This window comes from Girardinichthys multiradiatus, chromosome 3, assembly GCF_021462225.1.
Source record: "Girardinichthys multiradiatus isolate DD_20200921_A chromosome 3, DD_fGirMul_XY1, whole genome shotgun sequence".
NCBI lineage: Eukaryota > Metazoa > Chordata > Actinopteri > Cyprinodontiformes > Goodeidae > Girardinichthys > Girardinichthys multiradiatus.
The window spans coordinates 41,056,169-41,070,238 of record NC_061796.1 but is presented as its reverse complement, the minus strand read 5'-3'; the positions used below and the strand labels follow the sequence as shown (position 1 = coordinate 41,070,238).

At 39.7% G+C, this 14,070-nt stretch overlaps 1 protein-coding gene across 1 annotated transcript; it reads left to right on the top strand.

Annotated features, from left to right (window-relative positions):
- Window positions 1-359: 359 nt before the first annotated feature.
- Window positions 360-11,926, top strand: meox2a (mesenchyme homeobox 2a). Its single transcript, XM_047362081.1, has 3 exons — window positions 360-1,313; window positions 4,831-5,003; window positions 10,069-11,926. The coding sequence occupies exons 1-3, from the start codon at window positions 767-769 to the stop codon at window positions 10,285-10,287; spliced, it is 939 nt and encodes a 312-aa protein (XP_047218037.1). The 5' UTR covers window positions 360-766; the 3' UTR covers window positions 10,288-11,926.
- Window positions 11,927-14,070: the final 2,144 nt, after the last annotated feature.

Here is a 14,070-nt window from a genome sequence, read left to right as displayed (position 1 = left end):
AAGTGATATCAGGACAGCGCAGACACCAGACTCAAAAAAAAAACCAATTTTACAGAAACCAGTAACAACTACAATACTAACAAACACAAGGAAACATGCTGGGTTAACCTTTGTCACCTCTCCCTTCCATCTCTCACTTCCCCTCATACAACCTCCCTTTCCCTCAGCTCCACCCATGAAGCATTAACACTGTTTTTCTTAAGAGGAAATAAAGATGGGCACAAGAGGTCAAATCCAAGTCCAGAATAAATCGCATTTCTTTCCTAAAGCTCAGCCTTTTTAATAGTGGCGATTTATTGTGCTGTGCTTTTTGGGAGATGATCATATATATGTGGTCACTAGTGCCTATGAAGTTTTTGACCCAGCCTCCGTCTCACGTTACACCCTATTTATAACATCCCCTTCCCTGGCTCCCCTCGTTTTGCAGCTCCTAGGAACCTCCTGTGCGTCCAACTTTGAGCTCCAGTCCTCTGTTCCTCCTGACATCTGAGAAGCTCTGCTGCAGCTTGTCCTGGGCTAACTGTTTATCCTGCACAGCCTGCCAACCAGCCGCATGCTCTGGATTACCACAGGACGCCCATTTCCGAGTTCATTTGCCTTTCTGCTCTGACTATTTGATTTTTTTCAGTTGAAAGGAAAAGTTTTGGACAAGTAACCTGGATATGTGCCTGTGATCTTTCTTTGGCTGTTTTTGGTTTATTTTCTGACATCACTACTTTAACTCACCCATCCCACCCTCACTGGAGGGCCTTGTTTATTGCACTCCATGGATCACACGCTGTTTGGCTGCCTGCGGAGCCCCCACGCCCCGGCGCAGGCCTTGCATCCTGCCTTCACCCAGTCTCCCTTGACTCTCCACGGACGCACAGATCACATCTCCTACCCCGACCTGGCCTCTTCGTCGTCCTCCTCCTCTACATCCTCACCTTCCCCATGCATCATCTCCAGCTACTCAGGCGACGACGGCCTATTTCCCGGGCAGCACCACCACCACCGGAGCCACCTGTCCTCCCAGCAGCATCACCACCAGCCTCAGCACCACGGATCCTGGCACATCCCACAGTTGCCGTCACCTGGCGGTGGCACACGCCACGGCCTTTGCCATCCGCATTCGCTCTCTTCCCATGAGAACGGGCCCCCGCCTCCAGACCTGGGCCACCCTGGTGCACCTAGCCTATGTGCCAGCACCCCAACTCTGGGTAATGGCAGCACCCCAACAGGGGCTTCCTGCGTGCCCGCAGACTTCGGCAGGCAGACTCTGTCACCCGCTGAAGCGGAAAAGAGGAATGGCAAGAGGAAATGTGACAGCTCAGGTAAGAGGAATTCTGGGATAAGAAGAAGAACAACTGGAATAATTATAGAGGCTGGTTTGAAAAATAATCAGTTTTGACACATTGAAAAATAAAGGACTAAAGGTGAAATTCTTTGGAGGTCGTTTTGAAAGGTAAACACTTTTACATAAATATCTTTTTCCAAAAATTTCAAAACCAGAGCTCCAGAATACCACAAACATCTCTATGTATCAGTCTGTATCATTCAACAGCTCAGCTGTTGGGTGTTCTGCAGCTCCGATAGAAAAACAAAAAGAGTGTCTGAGAAGCAGTTTGTAGGTGTTGGCTGATACAGGCTGCAGGCGCACCAAAGCTTGGGGCAAAAGGCCATATCATAACCGCCAAGGCACTTCTTACTACTGCCGTGTTTGGCTTAAAAAAATATCACATCTGGTTTGTTGCGACACTCTTCAGAGGGCAGAAAATGAGGTGCACAGTAAAGAATTGATGTCACGGATTGTAACAGGGCTGCAGCGGCGCCTCGTGCCGCACTAAACGCCTGGCAGACGCAGATTTTTCATTCTTTTCCTTTTTAAATTTTGTGGTTAATATAAATCACAGCCTGGGGTGTGTTGTAGAAAAATTGTAGTCTATGAAATGAAAATAGTCAAGGTGCCAAATTGTTTAAAAATTTCATGAAAATAAATTTCCTATTAATGCCGTTTTTGATACATATTCGAAATTTATGGTAAATTACTTTTAGATTTCAGGGAAATTGTAATTAAAATAATTTTTGAAATAGTGTTTTGCAAGATTTTGTGGTGTAAAATGTGGGACTTGAAGCTTAATGTTGTACAAGCTTATTAAAGCTAATTATTAAAAACATATTGCAATTTATTAATATCTGTAAGTCCAGTGTTTGTTGTCCAAATATACAATCTAAATAGACTTTTAGAAAAAAGTAAAATTTTAGATAAATTTCACCTTGATGACCTGCAGAATATTTCCAACCTGCAGTAACCGTGATAATTAATCATGGCATGACAAACGGTCAGGTTTGGGTCACCGAGCCTCTTGGCGGGAACATGATATTAGTCAGAGTTTCAAGGAAACGAGTCCTCCCTGTTCCTTCTGCCCTTTTAAAGACTGCGACCCTCAGAACTGATCCTGAAGATGTTTTTCATGTCAAATGCCATTGATTTTACCTCATGGGATTGATCATTTCTGCTCAAATGCAGACTGACAGGGTCTTGCCACGTAAGGCCGGGTGATATGGACTTAAAGTTTTATCATGACTTTTTGTGGCATTTATTGTGATAACGGTGATGCGTAATTTAAAATAAATTTTAAAATTTGTGACATTTTTAAACAATAAATTTACCACTCCACATAGATGTTTATTATCAGGTAGGATACTTGAAAACGCGGTGCAGCCAAACAGCACACATAATTGCATTTAATGATATTTTAAAAAATATTTATATTTTTTTATTGAACTTGTGAAACCATGGGTTGGAAACATCATCAATTAGAGTTTATAAACTTGGGTTTTTCAAAATCTAATTGCACTTCTTGACTGACTGTGTTTGAAAAATCCTAAAAACATAAATGGGAACAATTAGATTTATTATTCACCCAACAATTTACTGCAGTATAAGGAAAATGGCACAATCATGTAACCCTGCAAAGCCTACATCATAGTTTTCTTTGTCTTTTGCTGAATGACCAGTTATTCTCATGGAAAATGTTGCAAGCTGATATTTAATCCACTAATTCAACAAACTACCCGGAATGTTTAAACCCAAGCTTCTGCATTTAAATCCTGCTTCCCCGGCGAGAGCTGTGCGTCTTCGCCGAAGTGCAACAAATCACACTGATTATGAAGGCCAACTGTCTAAACTGTCAGCTGTCTAAATATCAGACCGTTGCCTTTTGCATGAGATGCAGCTCTGATTGAGTTTCAGCATATGGACCAGAAGCTTGAGGGGAAACCTGAATTCAGATGCAGAAATGAAAACAAAACCCAAGATTTCATTTCCATGTATTTTTAACCCTTAAATTTGAATCAATTGTCTGCTCCAGGTACCCAGTTGTGGCTGTTTCCTTGAGGCTAGGCTGCAGGCTGAGCTAATGAGATGAGTCAGGGTGTCTGGTTTCAGGGTAACCTGCTAATTTCTTTGTGTGCATGCTGGGTTTGGGCTTTGGGTGTCTGTGTCGAATTTATAGGGCTGTCAAGGGAGTGGTCGTCCTTTAAAAAACATACCAGATTTTCAGAGTTGGACAATAAAAGGAGTTTAATTTGTCGAGGAATTGTTGTAAAAAAACAGTAATGACGAGTTAAAGTCACTTTGAATAAGATTCCCCTTTGAGAACAAAATAGATTAAAAACAAATTTTACAACAGGAGATCATACTCTCGAGCATCTTTTCTTGTATAATTTTTCAGTAGGATCCCTGTTGAACTTTGCCAAGTTCATTTGGCAGCCTCAAACGGCATGCCCTGTCTGGGTGTGTGTGTTTTGCTCATATTATTCCTCCTTTCTTGTGGACAGATGAAAGTTACAGCGGGGACCTAATTGGTGTGGTGCAGCAGCGGTGCCATAAAAGCTCAGCCGCTCTTTTTAACTGCAGGCTCGCCTGCTCTAGAGCGGCTGTCTGTCTTCTGCTTTCATTTGATTTTTTTTTTTACACAATGTCTGATTAAAGGAAAGGGACCAGGTCAGTTTGTCTTTAGGATCGGCCACTTGCTGCTCAGTTTAAAATTACAGGGAGGGGAAGGCCGGGTCAAAGGGGAGCCAGGCACGAGCTGCGGGGAGAAGCAATAACATGTTTAATTTTACAAAATTTATGTGGGAATTCTTGCAGTTTACATCTCAGTTTGTTTGTTTTGGCATCTATATCTGCACCCGCTGGTTTTTTAACATCTTCTCTTCTAACCCTTTAGGTGGTTATTAAAAAACGTACTTCTAATTAGAAGTATGACTCTCTTCAAAACAGAAAGACAACACCAACAGGGCTTCATCTGAGAAGAGGAAACCTTATATGAGTCCGCAGGACTATTTACAGTTTTGCTTGACGCAGACCTGCTGCATTAATTCATGCTGCAGAAACGAACCACGGATGAAGTTTCATTGCAATTGTTGCTTCCATTAGATGTTTTTCTTTATGTCCCAAGATAATGAATAACATTTTTCTTGCCGTAAATTCTGTTCTAACTTCAGAGTTCCAAGTGCCTAATGACATGTGTCCAATGGCTTTTTTTTTTTTAAAGGACTTATTTTTTCTAGAGAAATCTGAAGAGAAAGCAAACTAAGAATCTGCAAGTAAAGTTTTTTATTTTCTGTTTAGTTTCCCTGATACAATTCATTTCATGTTGGCAGTATAACAAGTTCTTCCATCCACTTCAACTCTTTAAAAAACAACTGGACAGTTAAGTTTGACAGGCAGTTCTCAGTTCCTCTTACCTTAACTTTGTTCTTGCACCTGCCTTATTTTTTATTTTTCTAACATAGAAATCTGCCCTGAGCATAAGAAAAACCCTGTGTGGTGTTTGATTTCAGAGTCCCAGGATGGAAATTACAAGCCAGACGTGAGCAGCAAGCCAAGGAAGGAGAGGACAGCGTTCACCAAGGAGCAAATTCGAGAGCTGGAGGCAGAGTTCGCCCACCACAACTACCTGACCCGACTAAGGCGCTACGAGATCGCTGTGAACCTTGACCTCACTGAAAGACAAGTATGTCCCTCTGATCTGCTTGTTTCCTCCTGGGTTCAGACATTACTGAACCCTCCATTAGCACATTAATGCCATGTTGTGAAATAGAGGCGCCTTCAGGACTTGAAGAAGACTTCTCACTCGCTACTGTGTTTTGGTAACTTCATTGCGGGGGCTTATTGTGCTCCATATGTGGCTGCGTCATTGGAAGATCATTTTCCAGATGTTCTTCTCCATTCTTTCAGGCAGGCAGCAGACGAGGTTGAAGGAAATGCTGTCTAGCAAGTTGCTTCCCCTCTCCTACTACCTCTGCAGTTACAAACTGGTCTCTGAGCGTGGGCCGATCATTGTAAAATGTAGGCACATGAAATAAATAACAAGAGACAAATTGTTGGAGGAAGGAAGCGGAGCAGAGCTTGTTGTTCCACGACAACGTTTTGGAAGCTGTAACTCACACCTAGTTGACATATTGCCAGTGGTTTTGCTAGTTAGATGGACTATAGATCCAACTACTACAACAAGCTCCTTACATTCATCACGCCATACATTCATGAAGTGCCTTGATAGAAAATGGTAGATAAAGCTACTATCTGGAGCATTCCACACCAAACTAATGCAACAATGAAGGGTAATAATGGCAAGCAGTAGCCTGTAGACTGACCTCCTTGTTTGTGATCAGAAGCGCACAGAGGTGTTTTGGATTTTGAGTGACTAGACAGAATTGGGATGACTGGCACACCCACTGGTCATTTAATAGTATAGCTATGGCAGACTTGACCTTTCGAATATATTTGAGGGCTAGGGGTGGTGGTTGGAGTCACGTCTTAAACCAGATTTTATTCAGTATATAAGCAGAAATTATGTAACTTTAAAAGGTAAAAAAAATTTCAGTTTGAAGTAAATAATATTCGAAACCTTCTTAAAAAGTGCTTGAATTAGTCCATGTCAAAACGTTATCATTAATTGTCATGACTTTTGCCTACTAGTTCATGGCTTGCCATACATGCTTTGCACTCCCTGATAAGTTTAATAATAAACACCAGTAAATATCCCACCAGCTACCACCGGATACTGAATACATTTTACTGTGTTTCTAGAAAGTGGTCAAACAGCGTCGTACCAAGTGAGCGAGTGTAAAAATAATTGTAGCCCATTTATTCGGTATATGTAATCATAGGCTCCATAGGCTTTTATTTTGTACAAAGTTAAGCTGAAATTCATTGAAACAAACAATTTTCTTATGTTTTCATACAAACAAATTTAACTTTCTGCGATAATAAAACTGTTCCTTTGATACTTGGTCTGTATGGGTCTGTTTAATTCAAACAGGATATTATTTTTAATGATTTTTATTGTAAGGTGAATTTACCAGAACATAATCCTCCTTTAGGGTTTCTTGCAGCATCTTAACATTTTACATTTTACACATAAAAAAAGGTCTAAAATAGGTCTTAAATTACATTTATTTTTGTCTTAATTTGTACATTTGTTTATTCAGTCATTCTTCTGTCAACATTTTTTCTGCATCTGCATGTAGGCCTTCAAAAAGGTTTCAACACAGAGGCATCATGATTCTGCACATTAGATTTCTTGAAAAGTTAGCTGAGAGCGGCCAATGACAGAAGCTGTTTCACATCAACGAGGAAGTAAAAGTGAAGAACAGCAGTAGCCGACAGAACAAAAATGGCAGCAGCTCAACCTGGAGCTTTGACGGCTTCAGAGTGGCGCAAATAACACTTCTCGAGCTAGCAGGCCAAAAAGAACAAGAATGAAAAGTATTTGTCTTCAAAAAGTCAGACTGAAATATATATATTTTTGATGTTGACACTAATGCACTGAGCTCATAACTAAGAGTGAGTGTGCGAGAATTAGAATGGTTTGAAAAGGCATAAAGCTTTTAGATGCTGAATCTGTTTGTCTCTGCACGAAATTGGTGTTTTTGCCAAATTTTGCTAGATTTGTCGCCCATTAACCTGCAAACCAGTACCTGCAGGAAAATCGCCACGATTAATTTCAGTTATTTCTCCGTTTCCTGCTGTTCACATGAAAAGGCCTCCAAAAGAAAAATTAGAAAAAGATGAGAGAAAATAAAGACAAAATGATAGTGAATATGGATATAAATTTCCAAATGTTTATTTTATAAAATTTCAAACAGGACAAAACTGATTCAAAGAAGCTTTAGTTGGAATTAGCAACAAAAGCTTCTTTTTACCTTGTCTTCATTCATATCCTGTGGTATGCATACTAGAAGAAGACAATACTCACTGTGCAGATTCACAACTTTCATAACGTAACTCAGAAAAATCTGTCTTTTCAGGCAGGTTTTAAGGGATTTTCAAAGTAATGCAAAGACACCTGCAAAGCGCCGCTTGGAAAACGTCAAATGCATCATAAAAACTCGAAGTAGACCTCCCCTTTCGGTTCAAATTACAAAGTCGTAAATTCAGAAGGAAGAAAACTCAGTTTTCAGTATGCATGGTAACTGAGGGCACAGAGTTTGCCATCCTGCAGCGCGCTCCAACATTGTTGCAATTAATCTTTCTGTGGTGTCAAAATGTGCTTTTTTTTGGGCTTCTTCAGTTATTGCAACATGCGTTGCCTGTGAGCGCAGTTTTGTCTGGGAGCATATGCACTAAGGGATTCTGAGGTAAATACTGGCAATTACACTGGTTGGCCCAGCGGCTTGATTTATGCTGCGTGAGCTGTTTGGAGAAATCCAAAGGATCTTTAATGTGTTGAGGGGCTGTGAAAACTGGATTATTTTAAAAGATGGCTGTAGGGAGGCGTCAGAATAAAACATCTCACATGATGGAAATTTAATCATTTTCAATCCAGAAACATTACTCTAACCCTGAGTTATTAATAGGTAATATGACTACTTCAGTATTTAAAACTAAAACTTACTACTATTGTTAATTAAATTGAGAGCAACTTGTTTAACTTCTGTCATAACATCTCATGTTGTGCATGGCTTTTACTGGTAGATTTTATACTGTTAAAATGTATTTAGTGGCTCATTTATGGTTCACACATCTCTGGATTTTTGATGCAAAGATTTTCATCTCCATATAGTTAAAGTTAGGTAGTACAGGCTCACTTTTAGAGAGTCTGAATTGCCCCAGTATGCTTTGAAAATGACTGGCTTGTGTGATGTCAGAGCCATAAACATGCTGCAGCAGCCTCTCATCTCCTGCTTTCAGAAACTGCCCGAGGCTTGTAAAGAATCCACACTGATACTCCGCACCCTGCAAGTTCAAGACAAACGTTTGCGTTGTCAACTAACTTTCTGACTATGTGATGGCTCCGTCCCCTAGGAATGACCGTCCCCCAAAAATAAACCCACCAGCCCCCTGTTTCAAAGGGGCACACTTGGCCTCCAACCACACTGACTCCCCTCCCTTCAGGATCCATGTGTCGACCCTCTGGAAGCTGCTTGATGTATAAATCGTTTTAAGCAACAGCTTAATCATCACTCTGAGTGACTCAAATAAGGTAGAGACTGTTGAGTCAGGGAAAAACAGGTAGACAGCAAGTGGTAGGTGGAGCTGCATGTCCACATATAAAGTCATCCTGGAAAGAAAGTACACCCCTTATTCAATTATATCGTCTTGCATGTTTAAATCAAACTTGAATTGTGCAAAGAGGCACAAACCATTCATTCTTATTTAATAAACTGATAACAAAAAATGGGGAAAAGTTGGTGCAAAAATTTAAAAACATGTTTGCTACCAAAAATGTAGTTGATCAATTGATCATCAGACATGTGACCACGTTTATAAAAGCAGTTTGCTGCTGTGGTCACCATGCCAAGGAGGGAGAGAAATCATCAATATTAAATCAATCTTATAAGAATTATTTGGTTATTTCTAAACCATTTCCAATCTATTATTCCGCAGAAGAAATGATTCCTCGAAAATGAAAAAAAATTAAGACAGCTGCCTATCTTCCCAAGAGTGGATGTTCCAACAAATCCATCCCAAGCTCAGACCATTCAGTGCTCAGAGAAATTACAAAAAACCCAAGAGCTCCACCTCAGACTGTAGAGCCATCATTTAATTATGGCAACAAAAAAAAACTGGTTGACCCAACAGCCTAGATTATCCCGGGTTAGCTGTCTGGAAAAATCGGATGAATGTTTAATGAGTTTGGAGGTTGTGAAAATTGGAATATTTTTGAAGATGAGGAGATTTCAAAATGAAATATGTTGCATGCCCATTAATCTGGGAAGGGTTATAAAGTCATCCCCAAGAAATTTAAATATATAATTCTGCATTGTGAAAGATTCTTCAGAAGAACAAAAAATTTCAGACAGTTGTCAGATTGGCTGCAATGCTGTAATACTTTACATGCCTCAGTTTGCATGAAAAAGGATGAACATGAGTGACTTGTGGGTTGTAGGAGACAGTAGCATGAGGTAATGCAGTTGCATCTTAATGAATCATTAGACCTCCAGAAGAATATCCTCTGAACAGATGAGACCAGTTTGTCCATATTGATGCACAAACACCGGACACCACCTGTCCAGCATGTAGATGGAGGGATGATTACCTGGATTTGTTTTGTAGTTAAATACCAGGAGATGTTGCTGGCACTGGGTTGACCCTCAATTTGTTCAGTGGCCCAAGCAACGTTCAAACCTAAAGCTGATTGAAATGTTAAAGCAGCCGTGCAGAAACGAGTATCTGCAAATCTCAGTGATTTGAACTCGCTGTAAAAAAGTGTGAGCCAAAATTTCCTCTCACTGAAATCAGACTGATATGGTCAAACAGAAAACAACTGTAATTGCTACTAAAGGTGGTTCCACACGCTATTAAATAAGGTACTAAATTTTTCATGCAAGCCTGTTCAATTTTAGTTTTATCTTACACTTGAAGTTAGATTTTAATCCTTTTAGAACCTGGTAAAGGCCAGATAATTTTTATCTGATATGATATGGAAAAAAAAAAAAAATAACTATTTTCTTTTACCAAAGCTGTCATTGCAGCTGGAAAAATGGCTTTAAGAGAAGATCATGAAGCTAGTTTTGAAAGATTTCTCATTGAAGGCATGGACTTTGTTAACATTGCACCCCTGTTTAACTCCACAGGTGAAGGTGTGGTTCCAGAACAGGAGGATGAAGTGGAAAAGAGTGAAAGGCGGCCAGCAAGGGGCTGCGGCTCGTGAGAAAGAACTGGTGAATGTGAAAAAAGGAACACTTCTGCCGTCCGAATTCTCCGGCATCGCAGCACTCCATCATTCGACGGACTCCTTAGCCAATGAGGACAGTCATGACAGCGATCAGAGCTCTGAGCACGCTCACTTATGATGGACAGGCACACACATCTGCCCCCTCCTCCGCCTCAGGACCTTCCTCAGAAGGAACTGCTGTTGGATGATTCGCCATTGTCACACAACAACGCTAAACGAGTGGACAAACACAGAGGAGTGACGTTTGTTTAAAAAGTTGCTGCAAAGCATGATGTAAATTTTAAGAACTGAAGATGTTTGTTGAAAGTTCTATCAATTAATGCCAAAAAAGAACAAAAAACAATGCTTTGAATAAATATTTGCCCCTTTACAGATTTCTTACGTTTTTCATTTTTATCACCTAAATGTTTCAGAATGTCCAACAATTGTATTTATGCCAGACAAGGTAACCTGAGTAAATAAAAAAAGCAGTTTTCCACTTAAGGGAAAAAAGCTATCCAAACCAACCTAGCCCTACTTGAAAATGTGATTTCCCCTAAAATAACTATTTGTCCCATCCTTGGTGGCAACATCTGCCATCACTCAGTTGCAGGAACTGGCAATGAGCCTTTTTTATTGTTTGGAAGGAAATGTGGCTCACTCTTTCTTCCAGAATCGTTTTAATTCAGTCACATTGGAGGGTCTTCAAGCATGACCAGTCTGTTTAAGCCTCAGCATCTGAATCAGTACAGAATTTGACCAGGGCACTTCACAGCCTTCATTTTGTTTTTTAGCCATTCTGAGGAAAGATTCTACTGTTTTTGTCTTTATATTGATGAACCTTTTTTATCTTAGCATATGTTTTTAGAACTGAGATGTTTCAGATATTCATCCTGCTGCATAGCCCCAGATAACCGCATGACCACCACCACGTTTGAATAGGCGTTGTAAGCCTTTCCCAACTGCTAGATGTCAGTGACTTTGTTTTCATCTGTTCTTGAATTTCCTTCGATCGGGGCATGATGTTTTCCTTTCAGAGATATTTTAGCCTACTTCATGTTGTCTGACAGTTTCTATTTAAGTGATTTCTTGATTCCACAGGCCCGGCAGTAATCAGACCTGGGTCTGGATAGTGAAACTGAACTCAGCTATCCAAAAAGTTTGATCAATCAATACCCAGGGCATTTTATGTTTGACGTAGGGTCATGAAGGCTCAGGAACTTTTTTTCTCTTCAAAACATAAATAATTTGCATTCATGCTTTCTGTATTTACTCAGTTTCTCTTTGTCTAATATAAACATTAGTTTGTTCTAAAACATTTAGGTGTGAAAAAAGCAAAAGCAGAATAAATCTTTGATAAGGCAAGTAGTTTTTCACTGCATCTTGATTATGGAAATTGACTAAGGGCAAATCAGTTAACTGTTAACATTCCATGTTTCGTCTCTTTGCAGGAGCAGCCTGAAGCTTTGATTTGCACTGTTGAACCTAAAGCCTGCACCTCAATTGCTTTCCACTGTTTAAAATGTAAATTACGCTGTAATTAAGTGTTTGACTCTACCAGGTGCAAGGAAATCTGATCTGCCTTGAAAATATGAACGATCTGTAAATATTGTCTCATCATAACAATAAGCTTATACCTGGACTGTTCAGCTCATGCAGTAATATACACTGTTAGATGCCGTTTTTCTGCCTGGAGATGACATTTTTGCAAATGATTTGAAACCTGAAGCAGGGGACAGTTTCAAATTTAATAAAACTTTGCTTTTTGTTCTTGTGGATTTATCCAGTGTGATGAATGCATAGTCCCCCACGTGAGGTTAAAATAAATGAAACATTGCAGAGGGTGCAGAAAGCTGGCAATGTGGGCGCATGTTAAATTCACCTTCGCCTGAGGGCTGGGCCGGGACTCCTGCCAAGAGTCGACAGAACCCACAAAGGATGGGATCCAGTTACCGAATCCAAAAATAATTTAGTATCTTGATCTCATCTTTCACCACGTTGTGATTGTGCATGCTAATCTGTCTTAGAGGCACCTCACACAGTATTTGAGGTTTATAATTTTTTTCTTCCAGCGCCTGCAGACATAACCCGCTGATCCTGAATGTGATCCAGCTTTTTTACTTTATTTTTTTTACATTACCACTGCAGATTATTCACAAGTGTCGAGGGCTCCCCTGTTTTTCCATTCGGCTTTAAATTTGAACAAACAGTATTTGTAACCGCACACAAATGTGCTCTTGTTAGTTTTACTGATGCCCCCATCTCCTGACTGTCAGCTGCTGTCTTTTCAGCAAAAATTTAAACATATCTATCCTGAAAGTAATTAGTGTGTACATTTCAAATCATTTAAAGGGCAAGCTGTCCTGCTTTAACTGGCTCCCTCATGCTTATGAACAACAAATACATTAAGACCAAATAAGTTTTCTAAATTATTTCATGTTCTATAGACTTGTTTGAGAATTTGTTTAATATTTTTAGTTTTGCTTTTTCAGCTCTTTTTATGTTTGTGTTAGGTTTAAAACCGAATGATATAGCACAATATAGGCAAGTATAATGAGAATACAAAATAAATAGATTAAAGAAAAGCTTATATCATGGCAGAAAAAAAAACAACAGTAATTTACTGTTTTTAAATGTTATAAGACTTGAACTTTTCTTAAGTACCTTGTATCTGTGGTGTTGTGATGTATTCTGTGTGGATTCTTCAAAATATAACCACTTCTAATTTAAGTTTACAGTATTGTGCACAGATGTGTTCAAATTAACCTGATCATCAGTGGAGTTACAGTGCCTTGGAAAATATTAAGAATTTTATGAAGATTTATGAGATAAACCAACAAAAAGTAGTGCATAATTGTGAAGTGGAAGGAGACTGATGCATGGTTTCACGTATTCAGCGTAATTTAATCTTAAATCTTATTAGTTCAATGCAGCCCTTAGTAATCATTAGCAAACGTGGTCCATCTGTGTGTAGCTTAATCTCAGTATAATTCAGCTCTTCTTGAAGGCACCAGATATTTGTTAGAAAACATTAAGGAACAAACAGCATCATGAACACCCACAAACATCGCAGACAGGGAGAAAGTTGTGGAGACATTTTACACGGGTTTAAGGGTAAAGTTGTAAGTTTCAAACATTAACATACTCAGAGCCAAGTTCAGTCTACCATCTGAAAATGTAAAGAGTATGGCAAAACTGCAAGCATTTGTGTTCAGTGTGCCTGAGCCAGGACTTCTTAAAACAAGCCTTTAGTTCCAGCTGCACGTCTTTTTGAGTCTGTACCAGATTTCCGCATCTGGAGACAGAACTTTTTGCCATTTCTTGTTTTAAAATAGTTCAAGCTCATAATCAGAGCACCTGTGAGCATGATTTTGTCAGTCTTGATACAGATTCTCAGCTGGACTTTGACTAGGCCATTCTTAAACATTCTGTGTGTTTAGGATTGTTATCCTGCTGGAAAGTTAACCAGGAAATGAACCGTCCATCTTCTGATCAACTTTGACCAGCTTCCTTCCCCCTTGGTGAACAAATGCATGCCCATAGCATAATGCACAACCACTTTTTAGCCACACTTTTGTCTGTAGGTAAAAGTTTCTTTTTGATCCCGTCTGACTGAGCACCTACTTTCACATGTAATGTCTCTTCCTATATGCCTTGTGAAACTTTAAACTGGACTTTTTTAGGCCTTTCTTGCCAATAGCTTTCTTCTTGCCTTTCGTACCCTGGGAAAAGGAAATATACAAGATGGCGCCAGTGTACGCAAGCTCTTACATTCGGGCAGGATTTGTGGAGTATGTAACTGAGAGGTGTTTTGTCTAAAAACTATCCCACTTGAGATGTGGATTTCTGCTGCTCCTCTATCGATGCATGCATGATTAATTGGACAGTACATTTTGATATGTTGGAAGCTTGGGATATTGTT